The sequence below is a fragment of the Anabrus simplex genome, chromosome 6 (assembly GCF_040414725.1).
Source record: "Anabrus simplex isolate iqAnaSimp1 chromosome 6, ASM4041472v1, whole genome shotgun sequence".
In the NCBI taxonomy this organism is placed as follows: domain Eukaryota; kingdom Metazoa; phylum Arthropoda; class Insecta; order Orthoptera; family Tettigoniidae; genus Anabrus; species Anabrus simplex.
In genome coordinates, this window is record NC_090270.1 from 92443749 (window position 1) to 92468911 (window position 25163).

The 25163-nt window shown below is 37.4% G+C and overlaps 1 protein-coding gene across 10 annotated transcripts in view; it reads right to left on the reverse strand.

Moving 5' to 3' along the window:
• Nucleotides 1-25163, reverse strand: part of trol (terribly reduced optic lobes) — a 918151-nt gene that overhangs the window by 461927 nt on the left and 431061 nt on the right. For 9 of the 10 annotated variants that reach the window (XM_067149795.2, XM_067149794.2, XM_067149791.2 and 6 more), the window contains 2 exons: nucleotides 16548-16655; nucleotides 9523-9639 (listed from right to left, as the gene is read on the reverse strand). The exons of the other annotated variant lie outside the window; for it this stretch is intronic. In XM_067149795.2, the coding sequence (XP_067005896.2) occupies nucleotides 9523-9639; nucleotides 16548-16655 (225 nt within the window). The remainder of the gene's footprint in view (nucleotides 1-9522; nucleotides 9640-16547; nucleotides 16656-25163) is intronic. 10 annotated transcript variants of the gene reach the window in all.

Genomic DNA, 25163 nt, shown 5'->3' on the forward strand with positions numbered 1-25163 from the left:
TGTGTATTATTTGCCTGTTAGACACAGAGGCAAACAGAGGTTTTCTCCCTTCCCCTACAATCTCCAAGCGTGGCTTCTAAATGACCCATGAAGTATCCTCCTATGATTGCGACTGTATAAAAACCATTCCTTAAGCTTGTGTACATTCCTCAACCTGAAGTTTTATCGAAAACATCAGTTAAGAAGGTTCGTAAAGATCTAAGAACTCGCAAATTTGAAACTTAGAAGACATTACCAGGACAATGTTACGGTGTTGAAGTCTTTGCAGATGTATCTGACTCTAACAAGTGGATTTCCCTAACAAAGCTGGATTATCCACATCTGAATGGATCACCTGCCTTAAAATGGATACAAACGTGGCAGCTGTCTGGACCATTCCAGGAAGATCCTTAGATGGTACCCCATGCAGACACTGCACTGAGAATGAATCACTTGAGCATGTCTTAGGATTCTGTGATAGAGGAAAATTACTACGTAATTCACGTCATCATATGGTGAGGTCTAAGAGTGCTAATGCTTTGTGACAGAAAGGGTGGCAAGTGCACAAAGAAATCCCATGTGTTTCCTTAGATGGGTCTACTAGAAGAGTTGACATTATTGCATATTCTAACACCTCTAGGCATGGCATAATAATTGACCCTTCTGTCTGATTCGAGGTTGGTCTTCAACAAGCTGAGGAGCTGGATAAAGAAAAACAAGCTATCTATGAACCTACTGTTAATTATTTCAAAGACAGGTATAAGCTCAAATGTGTTGATGTAATAGGTCTACTGATAGGAGCACAAGGTCCTATACATCGTTTTTTTAGGAATTTGAAAAATAATATCACACTCCAACTTCTGTAAAAGATAAGACAGTCACCATAGAACTAAAGCAGAGTTGTCAAATTCTGAATCTCCATCCACACCTCCAGGTGATGTCTGAAATGTGACATTATACTTTAATATTGTAATTATAATTGTAATGTTAATTATTACTGTCATGTGGGTTTACTGAGTCTTTTGGGGCTACCTCCATTGGGAGGCAATTTATTTTGTAAAAAAAAAAAAAAAAAAAAAATGGCAAAACAACTCCTGAATTAAAATACTTGGAAGACTACATCACATGGAGGTTTCAAAAGATATTTTAATGTATCATGGTATACAGAATCATTGTGGCTGTGCTTCCAAAATAACACATGCACACATTTATTACTACTATTTTTATAATTCTATACAATAGATATTGTATTTGAGAAAAACGCACATTAATAGAATGCTTGAAGGAACTTCATCCTCTCCTCGACTGTACCAGTTTCGAACCAGCAACACCCAGGAAATTATCATGCTATACCACTGATACAAATGTATGATTTAACATTAAAGATCAAGTTCAACATAATCAAGAGAAATGTTGTAACACGAAATTACGAACTGTTGAGGTTCTCAATAGAAAATGCATTCTTCAGAAAGTGTACCTGTACATTTATATTTTGATTACAAATATTCACTCATCTGAAGCCCTGGTTCACTAAAAAATTATACACTATCTGATGAAAAGTATCCAGACACCTATTCAAAACAGTCATCTAAGAGTTCCTCAGATATGATGCCCAATAGTGAACAATAATTCGAGGAATCCTTTATTACAGCTTGAATCCCATGAGGGAGACTGCCTACCAGGTGTCCGAACATCTCCATTCTTCCTGCAGCAATTAGTGATATGGGTCACTGGGGTGTGAAGCAAAGTCACCATTCTAGTTCATCTCAGGGGTATTATAGAACCGAAGTGGGGCTCTGGGTTAGCGAGTCAATTCCTGGAACCTTTCTGTCTACAAACCACTCACACAGGCCTCACTTTATAGGAGGGAGAATTGAAACTTCTCTGAACTGATCTTTTACCATAGAAAACAAACAGGTGGTCAAACTGTCCCTCTAACCTTCCGCCTTTAATGTCCTCTGGAGTATTATGAGAGGAACATGCATTTTCCATGAAAAATACTCCAGAGGACATCAAAATGTCCACACATTGTCAATGTCCCTATAACCCTATAACCTGTGGCATTTGCCACACCCAAAACCTTCCACCTGACTGTCATATGGTATAGCAATAAAAATAATCTCATATTTGGGTTGTTTCATATTGACTATATAGTATAAGAAAATTTCTATTTCCATCGAATCAACACATACAGATTATGCATCTCAATCAGTCGGTGGTGGCACCGGCTGTTACTTGTCTCCACGTATACAAATTTCCTGCTTAACAAACCACTTCACACTCAGTGAATCAGTATTTAATAAACAACTATACCTTTGTCTTTTTATGACACTGTATTAACTAAGGTGGACCAATTGCATATTTTTCTTATCATATGGTACAACATGAATTCAAAACTCCAAATCATGCATTTATTCCTGGACCAGTGGCAGTACTTCTTTATACCACCGAATGCAGCGCCCGTTGCTCAACGGTGAAATATGCAATTTATGGACAGGTGCCCAAGTTTTGAACTCCAATCCTCGCCTCTGCTGATGTACAGTCAGATTTAACCTTCACAATTACAGTAGTAGTACTGCAGAAATCATGAGTGATGGTACCACACATTGTCAAGCAATTTTTTTCATATCACCTTATTCATTGATCTACAGCCCCTGTCAGTCAACACGTCACCTACCCAGCCAGTTTAGCTGTGGTCGTGCCTTCACATTTCCATTTCACAATCACATTCCTAACAGTCGATTTGGGCAACTTGAGAAAGGTGGAAATGGCAATGACTGATCACTTACTGGTGAGGCAACCAATCAATAAAATCATTAACCTCCCTTGCTCCACCCAATCTACAGGTATCTTATAGAAGTGAATAACATCAAGCCATCAGCCACCACATTTAGCAGTAGTTGTGGTGGCTCTAGTTTACGTATATGGAGGGGAGTCTGGATAATTCTAATCACATAATGTACCTTTCGTTAATATTGATAATAATAGCAACAACGTTTGTATACTTCTGATCAGATAGTGTACCTTTTGATAATATTAACAGTAATAGTAACAACCACAGAAGCATCTAAGACAAAGGTACAGTTGTTTGTTACATACTGATTCAGCAAGCGGGAAGTGGTTTGTTAAGCAGGAAAATTGTATACTCAGAGACAAGTAACAGCTGGCGCTGAAAAACAATTGACTGAGATGCATAATCTGTATGTGTTCACTCAATGAAAATAGATGGAATTATGATTACAGTTGTATGCGCCCTCTTTGCCACTCAGTGCACCATAAATGCAAGTACTGTTATGATTAACATCTGTGAAGAAGATACATAGTGGAAATGCACTTTAATTAAAAAAAATTAAAATACTGAGTCTTAATGAGTCTAAGGCAACTCTTCCCAAAGCATTCCTATTACACTTGTTTCAGCCAATCAACAGTTTCTAATACCATATAAAATATATCAGTCTTTTCAAAGCATTCTGAAACTTTTTCTTTCTGGACAAATTTTAAACAGATATGTAGAAATTTAACAAATGCACTTACAAGAATAGGAAAATATGAAAGATACAATAATTGTTTCAGGATTTCTAAGAAAATAATTAAACAAGAAAATAAAAATTTCAGTCAAGGGAAGCAATTTATGAACATAATTGTATTTAAGGCTTCACAACCAAAATCCTTAAGTATGACTCACATGTCAGCTCCTTTTATATTTATTCTTACAGCAGAATTAATCTTCCGAATCTTTCTTCTTCCTTGGTTTTCATGGCTGCTGAAAAGGGGGTTAAGTAACATCCCACTTTGTAACTAAACATTAAAAAACTACAGGAAAGGAATCAAAGGTAAACTTGTTGATCAAGTCATGCTCTTTTAGCATTGACCTCTTTCCTTTCTACTGAGTGTTCTTTGTAATATAATTATCACTTGAATAAATAAACTCATGGACATTTTATATATTGTGTTGTCTTCCTGAATTCAACTTGAAACTGGGCAAAAATATACCATAATTTGTTACACTAACAAAATATACTTCCATGACACCTTGAGACCTTGAGAGTATCCAACAATGGGTTGAAGAAAATAATATGAAGGTTAATGGAGGCAAATAAACTGTTACAACATTTACAAACAGGTGTTTTAAAACTGAATTTGCATATACTTTGGATGAGGTAGTTATCCCAAAAGATGGCAAGTGCAAATACTTAGATGTGAGATTTGAAAGTAATTTGCACTGGAAGGGTCATGTTGATGACATTGTTGGGAAAGCATACAGATCGTTACATGTCATAATGAGGCTACTTAAAGGATGCAACAAAGAATTAAAAGAGAAAAGTTACCTAAGTATGGTTCATCCATTATTGGAATATGCAAACAGTGTTTGGGATCCTCATCAAGAATACCTAATAAAAGAAATAGATAGTGTGCAGAGGAAAACAGCAAGATTTGTAACAGGGGATTTCAGGAGAAAAAGTAGTGTATCAGAAATGTTAGAGGAACTTGGGTGGTAAACTTTAAGTAAGAGAAGGGAGAAAACTAGATTTATAGGATTATATAGAGCCTATACAGGAGAAGAAGCATGGGGAGCAATCCGTGAGAGGCTTCAACTGGAAAATAATTATATCGGTAGAACTGACCACAAGTATTAAAATTAGAAGGAATTTTAGCAGAAGCGATTGGGGTAAATTTTCAGTCATTGGGAAGGGAGTGAATGAGTGGAACAGTTTACCAGCGGTAGTGTTTGATCCTTTTTCAAAATCTGTACAGATATTCAAGAAGAGAATAAACAGCAACAGAGAAAATAAATGAAATGTTAGAGGGCATTCGACCAGTGCAGGTTATTGTAAATAAAAAATGTGTGTGAATAATTCCATCCCCTGGTCTGTGGATTTTGGACAGCCGAAGTAGGGAACTGCCTGTAGGGGTGAAGTACAGTGGGGACTTCGAGGGCCCTGGGATCTCTACAGTAGCTGTGAAGGTCCTTCATGAAATCTGAAAAGTGGTGGCAAAAGGGGCTCTGGTTAAGACGCAGCAGGTCGTTATGCTACTTAGGTACCAAAATGGGTAAACAATAAATAAATAAATAAATGCAATGTAAATTTTAATCTTATACCAGTTGTATAGTATTATTTGAAGTAATTCCACATACTGTATATGAGTTGACTATGTTTGTAAGTACAGGAGATATCATCAGTAGAATTTTGTAAACAATATAAATTTATTAAGGATAAGCTGTGTGTTTAATAGAAAAAATTGTTAGCGTAAATTGTATAATATGGTATTCTAGGAAAATTTTCTTCTCTTGTTAATTTAAAATTTAGTGTACCATTTGCCACCGAGGTAGACACCTCATTTGCAAATAAAGATATTTTGATTTGATTTTGATTTGACACAAAGGAAAATTGCTTATACAGTTGAACCTCGATATCTCAAACATCCATTACTCTAATTTTCAGTATCTCGAAGTAACTTAAATTTCCCGGCCATCTGTACTATTCTTCATGTGTATATATTTCTCTATTACTCAAAATTCGGTTAGACGAATATCTCAATTTCTTGAAGCAAATGCTTCTTCCATAGAAGCAAAAAATTCTTTGTAACTCCAATTTTGTACAACATATTTTTGAAAGCATATTTTTGAAAGGTGACTCAGGAGCTTCAGAACACAAAGAGAAGGAAGACACTCTTGCTCCTGAAGAACGGGCAGAGCTTGTCAAATGAAAAGCTGATTTTGAGGCTTGCATAAATGTGGACTCCGACGTTATAGCAGTTGAGCCTCCAATGGATACCATTAACGCTGCTGCCAAGCAATAAGAAGATGAAGAAGAAGATGATTATTTCCAAATAAGAAGAGTTGGAGCTGCCTTTTCCTGTACCATAAGCAGACAGGGCGTCAAGTGCAGTGGCTATTATTTGGTCGTACATACAGTCACAGTTGAATGTAAACGACAGTCGTGTCAGAACAATAAATGTTGTTAAAAAAGTATGTGAAAGAAAAGAAGGTTAATAGTAAAAAAACAGGGGAGATGAATGAATTTTTTCCAAAGGCGAATGGAGGTATGTTTTTTGTTTCACTACTGTATGTACTGTATTCTATCTTCCAAATGGTCACTATAATAAGTGTTGTACTGTAATTAAAGTGATGCCATAAAATATTTGTTTTTATACTGTTAGAAATACTGTATTCAGTATAAGCCAGTAGATGCATATGATTCAATTATTTGCTACACAGGCTCAAAAACAGTACTCTCTTTATCTCGAAATAAAATTTAGCTCCAGAGGTGATTTGAGATATCAAGATTCCACTGTAAATGTAGTGTTGGTTTGGCAAGGGTCGATTCAGTTTTGAAGCAATTTCGAGAAACTGGATCAATCAGGTCAAGATTTTAGTGGAAGTACACTGTTTATTCATTAGGAAGGCTGAAATAAATCGCACATGTTTGGCTGTTGGCCTAAACCAAGATTTCCTCTAAGTCAAAGTGGAGTTGACTGAGTATGTAAAGAGCATATGCGAGGATCTTTCAGCATCGAGCATCACCACTGTCAGTGAGAAACCAGAGGAGAGACAATTCTGCTGGTATGGGCAAATTAAGTGGTATGATGATCATCCTGTACAGCAAGTTTTCCCACTGTAGAACCAAGGACAGGCTGTGGACGCCCAAGAGCAATGTGGTGGCAAACAGGTGAAACCACTTTGAGAAGGAGGGATATCCTTACAGGCATGACTTATTTTTCACATTAATTTACATAGGATTTTGCAAAAAGGAAACAAACTCTCGTGTTATTTTGCAAAATATAACTTGCCCCATTGTTTGAATTTAGCATGAATAATTTTCTAAAATTATTCATTAAAAACTTCATTCGTTTGATTTGTGAGTATTTATGCAAATAACATTCCTAGCAATTATCGATCATTCCCTTATCATACTGTAGTCCTAATTAAGGTTAGCAGATTAAATAAAAAATACATTGTAATTACAATTATGCCATTCAATTCATTCTTTAATTTGTGAAAGATAACATAGCACATGTTACAATGGTACTCACTTTCATTAGTCATCTCACATTCAAATTGTACTTTGAATAAAACCTATCTGCATCAACAAATGAACAAGGAACTGAAATGGAAATGTACTTTTTCATTCATAACTGAATTTTTTTATAAATGAACTGAATTAGAAGTGCATTAGTTTGATGAAATGATAATTTGGAAGTCCAAATAACATGTTGACATCATTTGGAGACTTATGCTTTTCAATAATTTGTTTTAAACAACAAAGGCACCAACATTTTGCAAGAGGAGTCTCAGTAATTACATCCATTCTACGCTTGACTGAAACCAGCAAAATGGGAATGTCGATAATTAGATCTTTCTAATCCCAAAATGACTGCAATAAACAGCTTTGGTGAAATTTTGCATAGTACTGTGTCTCCTATTTCTGTCTAGCAATTTGTAACCGGAATGGAGTTTTTTATGAATTTCGCTGGATATTCATACTTATTGTAAAACAAGTAAATTTTGCTTTGAATTGACCTAACTGCTTTAATTCACAAATATAATATCACTATTTTCTTAACCAGAATCATATGATTCAATATGATCTCAAAATTCCTTCAAAATGTATTTTGTTATGTTTATCATTATTGTGAATATATCATGCCTCTAGCTCATCCCTGCTGCCCAGATGCAGAAGCAGAGGGAATACTCTCTATGAATTAGAAGAGCTGACACTGAGTGATACTCGGAAGTGTACACAAACAACAGAGGAAAAAAGATGCAGCAGCTTAATTCTACATAGTTCTGACTTCATTCAAATTGTTCCCCTTGAATTATGTATAAATCAGTTTTACTTTGGTAGCACTCACCACACAGTGATATTCTATGTCAAACATTGCTACTGCAATAAGCAGAGAATGATACGAGGGCGAATCAAAGAGTACGTTGCATGCCGCAAGAACACGCTGTGTGTCGTGACTGTTGCCAATATGGAGCAAGCTACAGTAACTACTGACACATCCGATAGAAAGGTTGGTGTGGTATCACGTCATGTTGTGTGTGCAAAGCGAGCTAGGCTCAATGGCGCGTCAACTGGATGTTCACTCCAAATTGGAGGTGCATGCAACGATCAGAGTTCTATGGGCTAAACGACTCAATTGCACAGACATTCATCATGAAATCACTGCTGTATATGGTGAGCGTGCAATTTCTCGCCTAGGCATTGTAAAGTGGTGTAAGCAATTTGACGCCGGACGCACGGATCTCACAGACGAATATTACGAAGGCAGTACCATTGCAAATGTTGACCGTGTGGATGGGATCATTAGAGAGAATCTGCGCATAACACGGTAGGAAATTGCCAGCATGCTGAACATTTCGTATGGCAGTGTGAATTTTTGCAATGGTATTCTGTGGAGGACAACAAGTTTCCGCGGCCAATCATCAAAGGGGATGAAACATGGGTCCGCCACTTCATCCCTGATACAAAGAGAACATCAATGGAATGGGTGCACACCACATCACCACCACAAAAGAAGGCCAAGGTCCAACCTTCAGCAGAAAAGGTAATGGTGACAGTGTTCTTTGACATGGAGGGTGTGGTGCACGTGGAATTTATGTCGAAAGGCAGGACAATCAACCCTGGTTCATATTGTCAAACGTTGAACCAGTTGCATAAGGTAATTAAAGAAAAGTGACTGGGAAAATAGAGTGCCAGTGTGAATTTGTTGCACGATAACGCAACACCTCACACTGCCTGCCAAATGTCCAAACTGCTGTAGTGATTCAAATGGGAGGTATGGCAACATCCTCCATACACTCCAGACTTAGCGCCATGCGATTATCACGTGTTTGGTAAGTTGAAAAAGGATCTCAGTGGACGACGATTCCAAAACGATGAGGAGGTGAAAGCAGCTGTCTCCAGGTGATTACATAGAGCTGGAAGTGATTTCTACGCATCCAGAACCGAAAAGTTGGTTAACCGTTCAGAGAAATTTTTACAGTCTCTTGAGGACTATGTGGAAAAGTGAACTTACTGTACATTGTATGTTGTCACAGCATGGTTGCCTATGTGTAGGTGGTTTCATAAAAGACCATAACTTGGAAGTGTAACTTACTTTTTGATTTGCCTTCGTATTATATGCACATTCCAATAAAATCAGTATCATTTCTTTTATATGCCCTTGCGTAAAGCCCAAACTTACTGTAAATAGATGTAATTAAAAGATAAAAGGAAATTACAAATTTATCTCATAAAACTTACTTCTCCAATTCGGAATCCAGATTATAGTATGAAGAATACAAAAAAAGCAATATTCAGATTATGTATTTTTATAAAATTTCTTACCTGAACATTTCTGCTTCACATCATAGTTCATCAAGATGAGCAAAAAGTAATGCATGATTCTAACAATAGAACAAAAACTGGATAGGAATTTCAAAAGTGTCAGAATATTGATAATAATCTTGTCAGTTTAAAATGAGATTCTCGATTCTGAAAATAATGCAGAAGGCAAAAGAAGCGGTTTATCAAGCTGGTGGTAGAACGCATTGCTCACCATTACAACCCACTTCATCTGAGCCATCCAGACAGTCCGTTTGCCGGTTACAGTGAAGACTTATGTGTATGCAAGATTTATCAGCACACTGGAACTCATTCTCCTGGCAAGGGATGCCTGTGGAAGGGAAAACAGCACATGACTTGCAAAGGGGGGTGGCCACGATTGGGCTACAACACTAGCCTGTCATCTCCCAACTGCATATGAAAGATGCTAATAACAATCATATATTACAAAAAATTAAGCTTTATAAACTTCTGATGAAAAAATTGAAACATGTATTCTACTGTATTTAGAAATATAATTATATGCATCACTGTGCACCCTCTATTCAAGCGACAAACAAACATATTCCCTCATGCACACCCAACTCAAGAATTAGCTTTTACTGGATATAAATATAACAAGACTATACTTCTAAAAGCAATACCCCAATACTTGTCCAACATGCTTATTGAAAGAGATATCCATTTCACACATCATCAGTATAGAAGAGAAAGGATATTTATTAATAACACCATGGATAAGTATCATTTAGTATAAAATTTTCACTACAGTTAGTCACTACCGGTACTTCAAATCATTCTCTTTGGATTGGAGACATAATTCACCCATTATGGAGTTAGCCTACCTTATGGCCATGATCATTACGGTGTCAAGCCTGTAAAGTCTGACAATGCTGTTAGCCAGTTCAAGTTCCACTGGTGGAAAAAAATTCACCCTCAGAATGTTGACCGGCAGTGTACACTACATTGCGTGCCAAAAGCCTGGATGAAATTCCAAACATCTTCACAGTGTTCATCTAGAGTAAGGGCATTTGATGATGTCGATGGTCTTTTGTCTCTCAGATAGGGACGTTATGCCTTGCTGTTATTCAACAGAAATAAGCTACATGCCGACACTAGGTTTCACCTTTCCGTAACTTGCATAATCATCATCGTCATCATCATCATCATCATCTTCAGCATCCCACATCCAGACGCGCAGGTCGCCCCTGTGCATCAAATAAAAAGACTTGCACGAAGCGAGCTGAACATTCATGGCACAAAAAGCCATGCAAAACATAATAATACCCATTATATGGGCCGGCCCCGTGGTGTAGGGGTAGCATGCCTGGCTCTAACCCAGAGGCCCTGGGTTCAATTCCCAGCCAGGTCAGGGATTTTTACCTGTATCTAAGGGCTGGTTCAAGGTCCACTCAGTCTAAGCAATTACAATTGAGGAGTTATCTGATGGGGAGATGGCGGCCCCAGTCTAGAAAGCCAAGAATAACGGCCAAGAGGATTTGTCGTGCTAACCACACGACACCCTGTAATCTGCAGGCCTTTGGGCTGAGCAGCGGTCAATTGGTAGGGCATGTTGCGCCATGGGATTTGTTTTTTTTTTTTCATTATATGGACTTCAGTCATTGAATTCCCAGTTAACTTGCAAAACAGTAACAACAACAACAACAACAACATAATAATAATAATAATAATAATAATAATAATAATAATAATAATAATAATAATAATAATAATAATAATAATATGTTTTTTTAAAGCATGCCATTGACATGAATCAGCTACGACAAATTGAGAAAGACTTCAAGAATGACATCACCCAAGATTTTGTGATTTCTACAGAACTTTCAAACAGAACCTCAATAGATAACACTCCACCAAGCCTACACTTCAAGGAAAATGGAAGAACTGTTCACAATGACAAGGACAACTGCCAAATCCTGGCTAATTATTATGAGTCCCTGATCAACTGCAAAGCTCCAGCATCCACATTCCCTCTTGAAGACAATACGCTCGTTCACCCAGAGGATGTCATACAGATCATTCAGTCAATGAAAAACGAGGCACTAGGCGAGTACTCAATAACCGCTCAACTACAAAAAACATGCTGGTGACAAGGCTGTTCATATGTTAACTGACATAATAATATGTCATATTTGGGAAACAGAGGAAATTTCTGACGGCAGGACCTCAGCCCTGTTTCACCCTCTTCATAAAAAGGTGATAGAATGCATGTAAATTACTAGCATGGCATCTCTCTTCTCACAACAACCTACTGTACAAGATCCTCTCAAAAGCTCTCCAAACTAGGGTAGAACAACAACTGGATCCACTATTAGGAAGATGTCATGGGGATTATAAATCAGAACCCGGGCAAGACAGGGAGATGGACTCTCACCTCTGCTCTTCAATAGCATACTTGAAAAAGTCATCCGTGAGTGGCAAAGAGAAATGAGCAGAAAAGGGTCGAAAATGGGATCAGACTGGGCTACAGAAACATGAAAGTGATAGTTGACTTACCCCTATGGGTAGGGGCGGTAGAGTAAAACCCATGGTACCCCTGCCTGTCGTAAGAGGCAACTCAAAGGAGACTCGATGGCTCTTGACTAGGGAGTGTGGGTTGGCAACCATGGGGCACTTAGCTGAGTCCTGGCATTATTTCCATTCACTTGTACCAGGCACCTCACTTTCAACTATCCTATGTGACCTCCCTTGGACAACTCTTGTTCTATTCCAAACCTGATTCCAATAGATTCTGAGGGCTAGGAAGTCTTTCATTTTTATGCTCTTCATGGGCCCTTGTCCTTCATTGGCCAATTCCTTTATTTTTCAAAGTGTTGGATCCCTTCCACTTTTTCTCTCTGATTAGTGTTATATAGAGGATGGTTGCCTAGTTGTACTTTCTCTTAAAACAATAATCACCACCACCACCACCACTGATAGTTTACTGCCTAGCCTTTGCAGACGATCTTGTGAATTTTTCAGATTCCCTAGATGCAGCCACAGAACAGATAAGTAAACTCCAGAAACGAGCAGCAAATCTCCAAGAAGGAAGCCTTTGCATAACGGGTGAGAAAACAGAAACAGCATATCAGTTAACTAAGGGCATCTACAACAAAAAAATCAATATCCCTAAATGCCAAGCTTAGACATTACTACGCAGTCATTCGAGCTGAAGCCTTATACATTACCGAGTGCCTTGCAATGCAAAGGGAAGATGTTCGGGAGAAACTCGAAGGCAAAGAGAGAAAAATTCAGAGAATTATCTTGGGCCTAGTAAATGAAACAGCAAATATATACAATGGCATAACAAACTCTACACCCACGTAGAAAAAATAACTGACGTGATATGGAAAAGAAGAATTGTATTTTATGGTTACACAGCACGAATGAGCCCATTAAGATTGGCAAACAAGATCTCTGCCTATTTTCTGGGAGAGAAAACTCAAAGAACCCTGGTTCAAAGAGGTGAAAAGAGACTTGCAACAAGTGAGGATTACATGCGACGATATACGGGAGTGTAATCCACTTAAGATAAAACTCAAAGAAAACCAGAGATTCCAAGAAAGCCTAAGCTTAAAACAGACAAGACGTGGACCGAAGAAAGGAAGCAACAACATCGAGGATGAATAGATGATACTGGGCAAAATGTTAAAGCTTGAGGAAGAAAGTATGTGGATTAATGTGGTCTGTAGCTGACTGAAATAATAATAATAATAATAATAATAATAATAATAATAATAATAATAATAATAATAATAATAATAATAATAATAATCATCATCATCATCATCATCATCATCATCATCATCATCATCATTTAATGACTCAGGATATGAGATATGCTAGTTATGCCTCTTCTTACACAGCCAGTCCCTATGATGAATACTGTGAAAGTAGGCCTATAGCTTGACCAGTGATGCATTTTTGTTGGCTTGGCAGACTGATATGTAATAGCATGTACTGCTGTAATCAGAATGGAATGTAATGGAGAAACTACCTCAATCCCCATTTCCCCAGAACGCCTCATTAGTGGCACTGGGCTCAGAACACCAGTGTTTCTACAGTCTGAACCACTCATCCCAGCACATGTGGAATGAAATTTACTGAGACATGGATTTATAAGATTAAACATATATAAAACAACAATCAAATACAGTATATAGTGGTACTGTAGTTGTCATCAAATGAAAAAGACATTTTCTTTCTTCACCTAAATTATTTTATTTGGAGAATATATCAGAAAAGAAAAATGGTTGGTTTTGCACCATTCTTATTCTTCAGATCTTATCCTGTATGATATTTTCTTGTTTCTCAGATTAGTATACAGAAAAAAAAAGAAAAAATCTTATTATAGGTTATTGGAGGACCAATATAAACTGATAAGACATACTTACTAAACCTTGAAGAAAAATAAAAAATAAAAAATAAAATAACAGAGAGAAAAAAAAGGTTCAGTATTGTTTCCAAAGTTAATTTCTGCTACAAAGAAAAATGAAATGAAATAGTAGCATTTGGATATCTTCCACCCCTGCCTTTTATGCCTGTAATGTTGAAATTTTGGTATCAATGGACTGGTATATTGTAAAAATTAACTCTGTTGCTGAAAGATAATATAAAGAAACAAATTGTTTCATCCAAACCATTTTATATGCTAATTCCAGCTGTGCTGTGAAGAGGGATTATGAATATTTGGTACACAATAATACAGTTCAAACTTTACTGACAATGAGCATCAACTGGGTAGACATGTTCAAATTTACAGTTATTCGAAAGTAGTCCTCAACAAATAAATCATTGGTCAGTAATTAAAACATTACTTTTATTCCAGTAAAATACTGAATATGATAAATTAATAAGTAATATAGTAAAACAAAAGTAAATAAGTATTAACAGAGACCAGAACCATTACCACCACCAAAATAAAATAGAAGTAACAGTCAATGAAGTATGCCTACAGTTTTCAAATCAGATATTAACATACCTATTAAAAGTAATTCAGTAAAACAATGAGATCCATGGTTGAAAGGAAAAGTCAGTTTACATGCACCAATTAAAACAAATTTTTCCAATCTGATTAAACTTTTCTCATGATCCTATGGGATAAATAAACAAAAGGAAAGGACAGTATTAGAATCCTTTTCCAAAATAACATGCAAAAGTTAAAAATTAACTTAAAATAGTTTCAAATTTCCTCCAAATGGGTTAAGAAATTATCTACCCCATGTATGAGCAAACCCCAAACCATTTGATAAGCAACCTGCAAAGCCAGTAAATACCGTATAGTTCAGAACAAACAGGTAGACAGAGGCACACATAAACAATGAGGGCAGTAGCAGTTGCCAATTCTTAGAAAAATAAGCCTATAGTTTATAATACATACTTTAAAATACAGTAAACAGATAATAAATTACAAGATTTTATTTTTAATTACGTTTCTATTGCTTTTGCTACTAATTCACTATAATCTGGGTTTATTCCAGTTAAGGCCATTTTAGTTCAGCAAACAGGATCTGTTTTTTGACTTTGAATAGCAAGCCCTGTGGTGCAGGGCTACTGTGCCTGCCTGGATGCCCCAGGTTCGATTCCCGGCCAGGTCAGAGATTTTTACCCGAGTCTCAAGAGCTGGTTCGAGGTCCACTCAGCCTTCGCGAGGAGCTATCTGATAGCGAGATAGTGGATCTGATCTAGGAAGCTAAGAATAACGGCCGAGAGGATTTGTTGTGCCACCCACACAGTACCTCATAATCTGCAGGCTTTGGACTGAGCAGTGGTCGCTTGGTAGCCCAAGGACCTTTGGAACTGTTGTGCTATGGGGTTTGGTTTGGTTTATAGTTCATTTGTGAAACTGTTGCTCATATAAATAAGCAAAAACAAACATAGCCAAAACTCATTAGCACTTTTGAACATAAAAGGCAAAGGATACTGTCTCTTTTGGCAATGCTGAAAAACAGTTCTTCCCATTCATCATGAAATTTACATTTAGGTGTTGATTTCAAAGGCTCTGAATGTGTCATGACAATTTTCCAACTGGAACTGCACCGCTGCCTGCCACCGACTGTCATTCATTTTTATGATATGAAAGAGTGACAGAAGAATGAACACTGATCTCCTGCAGTGACATCTCTCATAGTCTGCGTGAACGCCAAGAACCACTTGTGGTTCTTGAATTCTTCTCTCTCTGTCTCTCTAATGATTTGAGATGACACATCAAATTCACTTTGCTGTTTGCAGTTACTGGCCTTAAAATTTTTGAAGTTATAAGACCATCCTTTTACAGGTATTGTGGGCACTTCTTAAGCCTCTACCCATTACTTCTAGGAATTATTGTTTTCATCACTGTAAGGTTAACCAGGTGTTCAGGGCCCCACTATTAAAGCCAAACACATTAATTCATAACCCACAAGAGAAGCTGGTATGTTAAGAGGTACCTTCTTCAAATCCTGCTCAAAGAGTGACTTTACTGATTGCAGTTTATTCCAAGTAGTTTTTTCTTATCCTCAGTTAAGACAGATGTTGATATAATTCCTTACTTTACCGGGCAAGTTGGCCATGTGGTTAGGGGAGCGCAGCTGTAAGCTCGCATCTGGGAGATAGTGCGTTCAAACCCCACTGTCGGCAGCCCTGAAAATGGTTTTCCTTGGTTTCCCATTTTCACACCAGGCAAATGCTAGGGCTGTACCTTAACTAAGGCCACAGCCAACTCCTTTCCATTCCTAGGCCTTTCCTGTCCCATCATCGCCGCAAGACCTGTCTGTGTCGGTGCGACGTAAAGCAAATAGCAACAAAAGAGAAAAATTCCTTACTTTATGACCCAAAGCCCTGAATATTTTCTAATTCATTATAAGAAGTTATCACCATCATGCTTTCAATCATTCAAGAACAGTTTTCAATGTTTGCAGATACACTACATTCATATTGATAGTAAGGACACACATAAGCAGACAGAGCTACAAAACCTCATTATTATGTACAATAGGTTCATTGCATGTAAGTGATCATTATGCTTTGAAGTCTGGAAGAAAAAAAGCCAAATTATAGACCAATACCACAAACCAAGAAATTCAGAGAGACAAAAAGCTAAAGATTAGTCACACATCAGAATACACTGGAAACGCCTCTCAATCCTCAGGCTAAACAACTGTTAATGCATAACACTACAACAAACTGTGAAGAGACAAGGCTACAATGTTAGTGACTGAGTTTGGTTAGTACACTTAGTTGATGAAACAAGATGCATACTGCAATTTCGTTCATCACTGCCATCCTGGCAGTCGTTGAATCCATCACATCTGCGGTCCAATGGTACACAGAACTTGTTGGCACATTCGAAGTGTCGTGAAGTGCATGCTGTAAATACATAATCAACCATCAAGACGAAGAGATAGTGCAATATTCGGACTCAGTTCAACACCCAGTTGTCAGTACCTCTCCTTGGATGTTATTTAAGCAATTTTATTTAATATTACCATTGGATAAAATTAAAAATTCAACAACTAAATTAGTCACAACTCAAAACGTAAAAATTTGGCAACAGCATCATCAGTTCTATACATTTTAATAAGTTTATTAACATCTTATAAATTAAACATACATTAATAACAAGTAAATGCTTAGATAAATTGTATTAGTTTGAAGCTGTTGAAGCTGTGAGTAAACTGCTTAAGCTCCTCCTCATTTTAGTCAGCATTTCATTCCTCAAAAACATCTTTCCTGATTCATTTTAGAGCATTCACAGTAAATAAACTGAAGAGATGAATGTGAAAAGTAGGCTACATATAACATTCAAATATTAAATTATATAGTCCAAAATATTACCATATTGAATAATTTCAGTTCAAGTCAATGCAAATAAATTTAATGTGTCAGATATTTCATCAGTGCACATCTTAATTATGTTTAGGTTAGTCCGTGAAAAATGTTGATAGGTAGAACACTGAGAGTCAAGAATTTTCTCAATAAGTCACTACCAGAAGCGATAAGAAATACAACACTGAGATACAATATCTGCCATTCAGTATTACTTTCATAGCAGGAAGTTTGATCTCATGGTAATTGCTTTGTGAATTTATTTGTGCTCTGTACATTTTTAATAAAGGAAGAAAAATATTTAAAAATTGAAATCAAAAGTAGAAGTTTAAAAGGAACAATTCAAGACGTACAATACAAACGATGAATTAGCTCAGCACATGGAGGTGCTAGCTCGTATGAACCTGGATTCAGAAAATGGGGGAGTACAAATATCAGCATCATCCACCCTTGAAATACCATTCTGTGACATCCTTTTTCAACACCATGAAAATCCTGTACGGTACCTTTTGCCTAGGCCATCTGCGACATCCTTTTTCAACTCCATGTAAATTCTGAATGGTACCTCTTCACTAGCCTATGGTTTCCTTCTTTCATCTCACCAACTAATACTTTCTGTCCTGAGGATTCTTGGTCAAACTTTGTATGGTTTTTAACTACTTGGTTTTAATGGCAGTGTGTGCTGAAAGCCTGTAATCTAGTATATATGAGCTTCAAAAGACATACAGCAAGTATGTGTTCAGCCCTTGACCTGTTTCTCTAATGCATAGGGTATGAAGTGAAATGAAATTTTGTAGCGAGTTTCTATGACTGGATGCCCTTCCTGCTGTCAACCTCATCAGAGGAGCTAATAAGATGAAATGAATGATGTGATATACAACCTGTGACAAAGTTCGGTGAATGAAGTCAGAACGGTCGATCTGGCAACACTGGCGACACACATCGCTACACCTGCGCAGCAGCAGATTTTGACCACCTGCTCCCAACGTTGTTCAGTTGAACATCGTGTTTGTGCCGTATAAGACCTGTTTGACGCAGTGCGCGCTTAGTGCATTGGTTCTGAACTGGGAACAGGAACATGAACGACCAAAAGATCAATGTACAGTTCTGTTTTAAGCTTGGCAAGACAGCAAAAGAAACGCATGCAATGCTGGTACATGTTTATGAAGATCAAGCACTGTCCTTGAAGTGTGTGTACGAGTGGTTCGCCCGTTTTCGAGGAGGCTAGGAAAGTGTTTCTGACAACCCTTGCAGCGGAAGACCGGTGACCACCGTCAATGACGAAAACATTGAGAAGGTGAGGACATTAATCATGAACAATTGGCGATTAACTGTGCGCATGATAGCGGATGAATTGCAGATTAACCCTGAATCCGTGCGACAAATATTACCCAGAAGTTAGGGAAGAGGAAAACATTCTCGTCTTGTGCCATATCACTTGACTGACGATCAGAAGCAGGCATGTTTAGAGGCTTCACAGGATGTTGTCGAAATGGCAGATGCGACATCAAATTTCTTGAAATGTATTGTCACTGAGGATGAAACTTGGTGTCTCAGGTATTACCCTGAAACGAAATGGCAAAGCATGGAATGGCGTTCTCCGGGATCCCCTTATCAGAAAAAGGTCAGAGCCGAAAAATCACGCATCAAAACGATGCTCATCACATTTTTCGATAGTCAGGGCATTATCCACAAAAATTTCTACCTGAGGGAACGACGTTGAATGCTGCATGGTACATTGAAATTTTGTCCCGTTTCATGAAACGTCTACGCAGGGTACAACCCCAGTACACACAACAAGGTTCATGGTTTTTGTCCATGACAACGCCCGCCCACACACAGCCAATATCGTCAAACAGTTCATGGCAAAAAAGGGGGTGGTGCAACTTGAACATCCCCCATACTCGCCAGATCTCAATCCTCCAGACTTCTTCCTATTCCCACGACTCAAACTTGCTTTGAAAGGAAAAAGATTTGATGATATTCCTACATCCAATGAAACGTGACGAGGCTTTTGAACACCATCTCAAAGGAAGCTTTCTTGCATGTTCCGCCGATCTCACCATGCATAGTTATGGGAGAGGACTATTTCGAAGGACAGTAAGGTCACTGTCATGCTTTGTTCACCTATGTTGATAGTACAGGACTATTCACCGAACTTTATTGTCACAGGCTGTATGATAGTAGGAAGGGAGAGGGTGAAACCTGGTGCCAACACACAGCCTACCCCTGTCAAATAGCACCAAAGGACAGAAGCGGCCGGCCCTTAAGCACTCCCGGACGGTGTCCTCCCTAGAGAATGAAAAGATTTATTTTCTCTCGATATTTGAACTCAAATACTGGACTCAAATAATGCTAAGAAAATTACATTTCATTCTAAAACTGTAAATTCTCATCAATAAGGAAGACTGTTCAGCAATAAGTTATCAAACTTAGGAGACTTTCAGCATGCAGTTCACTGGTAAATGTTTTCAGGTTGAAGATAAGGCACGAACTCTCGAGCTTCCATCCGAGGATACAGTGTCTGTGAGGGGGCTGAGATGTAAGGGGAAAGCATGATGGGGAACAGTTTCAGGGGGAGGAAGGGTGCAGGAAGAGGCTTTCACGTGGGCAGAGTCCGTAGCAGTGTAGCAGTAAAGATGTCCTCACAAACCCCTATACGAGCATGCACCAGCCAAATCTCCATGGTTGCATACAAAAAAATTAAATAATTTATGACCTTGTTTGCCCCTATTATTTATGTTTTAAGAAGAAAAATAATAAATAATTATATTGAAATTTAACATTTGAGATCAGAAATTTTTATTCAAATTGGGCCTCCCGTGTTTTGTAAGGGTTGGCAGCAGTGAATTAGTATGTTTTTGCGTGGAAGACTTGAATGAGTGTGGTGGTACTGGTCAGTAGCAAAGAAAGATTTGTTGGAAAAAGTACTGTGGCCGCCCCCTGACATGAGAGTCCACCGGCTGCCACTGCCAAAGGGTCTGCTCAAGGCTTAACATCTCCAAAAGATATACAGCAAGTACGAGAAGGGTACTTGATACTCTCCATACCTCGACATGCAAGAATTATAGGTATAGACTGATACCCCATATTACAAGTTCAATACTTTTGAGCACTTCATCAATAAGTGAACGTGTTCATTTTTAATACCACAATTATTACAACAGTTTTTTCATTTGTGAAAGGAAAATATTGTAGAAGACCTCTGGAGTGAGAAAGGACACAACAAATGGGGAGAGGCAGATGCATTGCAATTGTGAGCTGGATCGAAGATATAGACATCATCAGCCACATGAGGAGAAAATGCCTCACGAGGGCAGGGCATGTCACAAGGATGGGCATACATAAACAAGCCTGTACATTTGATGGTTTTTCTCCTCTGTGGAAGAGACCATTGGGCAAATAATGGAAAAGATGAGTGACAGACCACATGAAGTTCTGAGTCAGATCAGTATTGGGAATGACTGGCAGAAGAGAGCAAGGAACAACAGGATATACAGTAGTAGACGAGATCAATGGGACTGATCATGATATAACATGATGATTATGATGTTATAAGTTGCACATTTTATAGTGGTTACAAGGAACACATGTCACATTCAGAAGCTTCTAAATACAAGGTACTAAATGGGTGCACATCTCTACAGATGGTCCCCTTCCTTGTATCTGCATATGGATTGGCAGCAGTAATTCTGAACTCCTATTTAAAAAAAATCAAATTGAAGTGTATTACAAACACTGAATTGCAGAAGATAGGAACCAAATTAGAAACATTTTCTCACTTCATGTACCTCGGAAGCACAATCTCCAAAGACAACACTGCTAAACAGGAAATACCCAGTAGGACACAGAAAGCATCAAACTATTACAATCAAGTCAGAAACCTACTCTGGGACTGCAAAATACCACAAAGAACAAAAACCACCCTGTACCACACCTACTTTGTACCATTTGTCACATACGGTATGATTTAGAGGCATGCATCCCTACTAAACAATGACTACAGCAGAATTCAGGCAACAGAAATTAGATTCATTATAACTATGAATCAAACTACCGGTACTCAAAAGGACAAAATCAGAAATGAAGCAAATAGGAGGGTAGCCACTGAGGTCCCTATTACCAGTGTAATAAGCACAGACTTCAGTGGTATGGGCACATTAAGTGAATGAAGCGCGAGAGACATGCCGGAAAATACATCGACCTTACAGTCCAAGGAAAAAGACTAAGATGAAGGCCAAGGAAATACTGGATAGAGATAGTGAAATTAGATGTGGAAGAGAGAGGTCTCAAATGGAAAGGTACCCAGGAATTGAAGATGTATGCAGCCAAGAAAAGATGGCAAGCACTTGTACACCACACCCAGGAAAATGGGGTTGGAAAATAATGATTATGTTGACGAAGATGTAACATCTTGTTCCCTTATCCAGCTAATACTAGTACCGGTAGTTGGAAAGAAATTCCTGTATTTTCCAATACAAAGCAGTACCTAGTCTGAAGTGTTGTCACATAATTCCAAATTACTACAAAATGCATTCAAGTACACAATATTAAAAAAATCACAACAATTTTAATTGTTATCAACTAAAGGCTTAGAAGCTTTGAGCCTTGAGGCATATGATCTGTGTGAAATGAGAAGGAAAAGGATTTCTTATGCATGATCAGTCAACAAATCTGTGATGTATATAGGCCAACTTCATAAGAGCTGATATTGTATAAGACTGCTTATTATGGAAACTGTCAACAAAGGCAGTAAAGGTGCTCCTTGTTCACCTTGGGATGTGCGAGTTCAACAGAAAAATTGACTAACAAAAATATGGTATACAGAGTAGCACAAGCCTTGATGTTCACAACAACAAATCCTGGGGCACATTTCTGAGAGCAAATGTGATAGACCATAAAATTTACCATTCTATCCTACCTAATGCCAAGACGAAGGCTAGGCTTCCTACTCTTTTCTACATCATGGGTCTTTGTAATCTGTATGGAGATGGCTTTCTTCTTTTCCTAATGTCTACCACAGGTGTAGGTAAAATCATAATATCCCAAAATCTTCCAACTTCAAAGGACCACAAATTTCAGAAATATAATTTTAACTTCCAATACCTTCCACTCTGTAGAGCTCAGCTTCCTCCACTTCATGTTTGACCTAACTAACATAGTATCAGAATTTCAGCATCCAAAAAGAGGTACTTGAATCTATGCAAATAATTTGATACAAGTCTATTTGATAAAAAAATCAATAAATCAGCTTTTGTCAGTTCTACTATCATTAATAATTCAATATTTAAACATCTTAGAATCACAATCAGTTAACAGAAGAAGAATACAATTCATTCACTTTAGAAGTGAAAATTAAGAGAATAATAAAGAAGAACACACCATTCCACAAGACACAACACATGAAGAGAGACAAGCACAAAACAAGTATACACAAGGAAGATGAGAAGACAGAAATGTGATTCTGACACCAAAAGGTCACCATATGAACACTGCAAACTAGGATATGTTGATAATACAAACCTGGTACCGGTACTACGTTGACAGTGCATGAAATTATTGAAAGATGTTTTGGTGGATTGTGTATAATCTGGTTCTAAATGCGGTAATATCTAAATCCCACTAAAAACAAGGCTGATGAAGACTAATATATATTCTACAATACCCAGTTATAATACAGAATCCAATTATGCGAAGAAGATGAGAAGATATTCTGGGATTATGTTTTTTCATTATTCCTTAAACAGGTCTTGGTACTTCACAAAAAGTTGTTTTTGGCTTCCATGAACAGATGTACTGCTCTTGGAAATTATAAACTTCCCCTCATTTTATATGTTAATAATAATAATAATAATAATAATAATAATAATAATAATAATAATAATAATAATAATAATAATAATAATAATAATAATAATAATAATAATAATAATACATTTGTGCTCTATTACGGCACCTAGATTTTAGGAAAGTAAATTTTAGTGTTTTCATAACACTTCATTAAGTGAAGTGTTTCATATTATATTGTATACAAAATTCAAGCTGGGTTTTATGCAACTTTTGACATCATGATCATAGCCACATGACCTCCTGTTTTATGTGGAATCTGGATGACAGGGAAATGACTTTCCATTTCACAAATCATAAGTGCATTGGCTGGGTTTTGAATCACAGCTACCTTGGGGAGAAGCCAGTGACAATGCCAGTCAGCTATCATGCCCCCATTAAGTTGTAAACAGAACTCAATAACATATTGCAAAAGCAAAGCAAAGCATAGCAAAGCAAAGAAAAGCAATCTCCGTACAGGCCATGAAGACCCTGGGAGGGGTCGAAGGTCAAGGCTTCCACAATCCATAACCTCGGCACTTATTGTGATAGAATGGTTAGCTCTATGCCTGGCCGCCTTTGCCCCCAGGAAATTAACCTGGTACTCATTTTTAGTGTAGGCCAAGTCAACCTCACGGCCATGTGCCCTTCCGGAAGTAGAAATCTTGTTTCTTAAATTTTTCGACTTCCAGGCGGGGAATCGAACGCACATCCTTCCGGGTGAACCGAGTACGCCTTTAGCGCCACGGCCAGGCAGCCCGTAATAATATATTGGCTATATTTCTAATCAAATTGGTAAATGTCTGGTTCACTTTGAAGGAAGTGGGTCCATTTCTGCCACAGAAATTGAGAAATTCTCCTAGAGAGGTACGTTTCAATCAGCTTAAAACAGACAGGAGTTCTAGGTTAATCTCAGTCAGTAAAGGTAACAACGCAAAGAACTGCAACATTCTACTCCACATAGTGCTGAAATACTAAGGAAGAGAAGGACATTCACGCCCCATTTAGATATAGTTTTGCTATTTAATTTAAAAATTGTACTCTTAAAAGGCAAATCTGGTCTCCTTTCATATAAATTTTTATCAAAAAGTTTGAGAACATCTACAGAAACAGCTTCAGCCTTTATTAACAGTCACTAACACTCTTTGTGTCTTACTGATGGTCATCATTATGCATGATCTTGAGATTTGAGTTAATGCTTAAATGAAGGCCTTGATCAAACATTAGGTAGCCTATGGTCAACACCTGAAGAATTTATAGGAGGGCCATAGTAATGACGAGAAATCAACAATTCTTTTGATAGCAGAACACAAACAGTATTATAGGTACTTATTTTCTACTTATTTTTTGTATGTACAGAGGGAAACAAACTATAGTCAAAACTCAAGAATAATTTAATTCTGTGCAATTTATTTTCAAATGGATGAAACTAATGTCACAAAGTTTGCCTGCTCAAAGATACATGGTAAGAAATGTTGATTCTGTTAAACTACTGAACAAAGAAACAGATCTTTTTATGTGTGTACCAAGACTTGTTCCTGATGGAATAAGTTACTGGGAACTACTTCATTGCAGAGATATACACTTTAAGCCTCTTTTAATTTCCTTTCCTTTCTTGAATAGGCATGTTTGCATAGGGTAAATAGTATGAAAGACTAAAAGAACAACAATTGAAATATAAATGTTGTGACTTTTCTAGTCACAGTGTAGTACCGTGATGAAGGTACTTTCACTATGATCCACCCAAGTATTATTGGTATCAAAGTTACAAAAACAATGGTTTTATTAACAGCATGTCACAAGCTAGAGAAATTCAAAAATGTAGGTACTGAAAAAGTGTCACATTTAAGATTTCATAAAAAAAAATGAAAATATAAAATTGTTATTGCAAGCCTCATTCAATTGCAATATCAGAATCCCACTATACAAGGTCAGATATTTCTTGTACATGCTTATCACAAAGTACCTTTCGTCTAGACTAACAATTTTCTTGTTGAATACACTAAAATCTCCTTAAGACGTTTCTGTTGGGGACAAGGAAGAACATGTTAAACGAGAAAAACGTACTATTGATTATGCGAATAAAAACTAACAGGGATATGAAAATGTTTGATACTTTTTTCAGCATGCATGCATTTTACATTGTATATGTAGCATACGGGTACAATGAAAGCTGTGTCTACCATTCCTGATGGTGAGAATATTAAAAGGTACAAAGAAAAA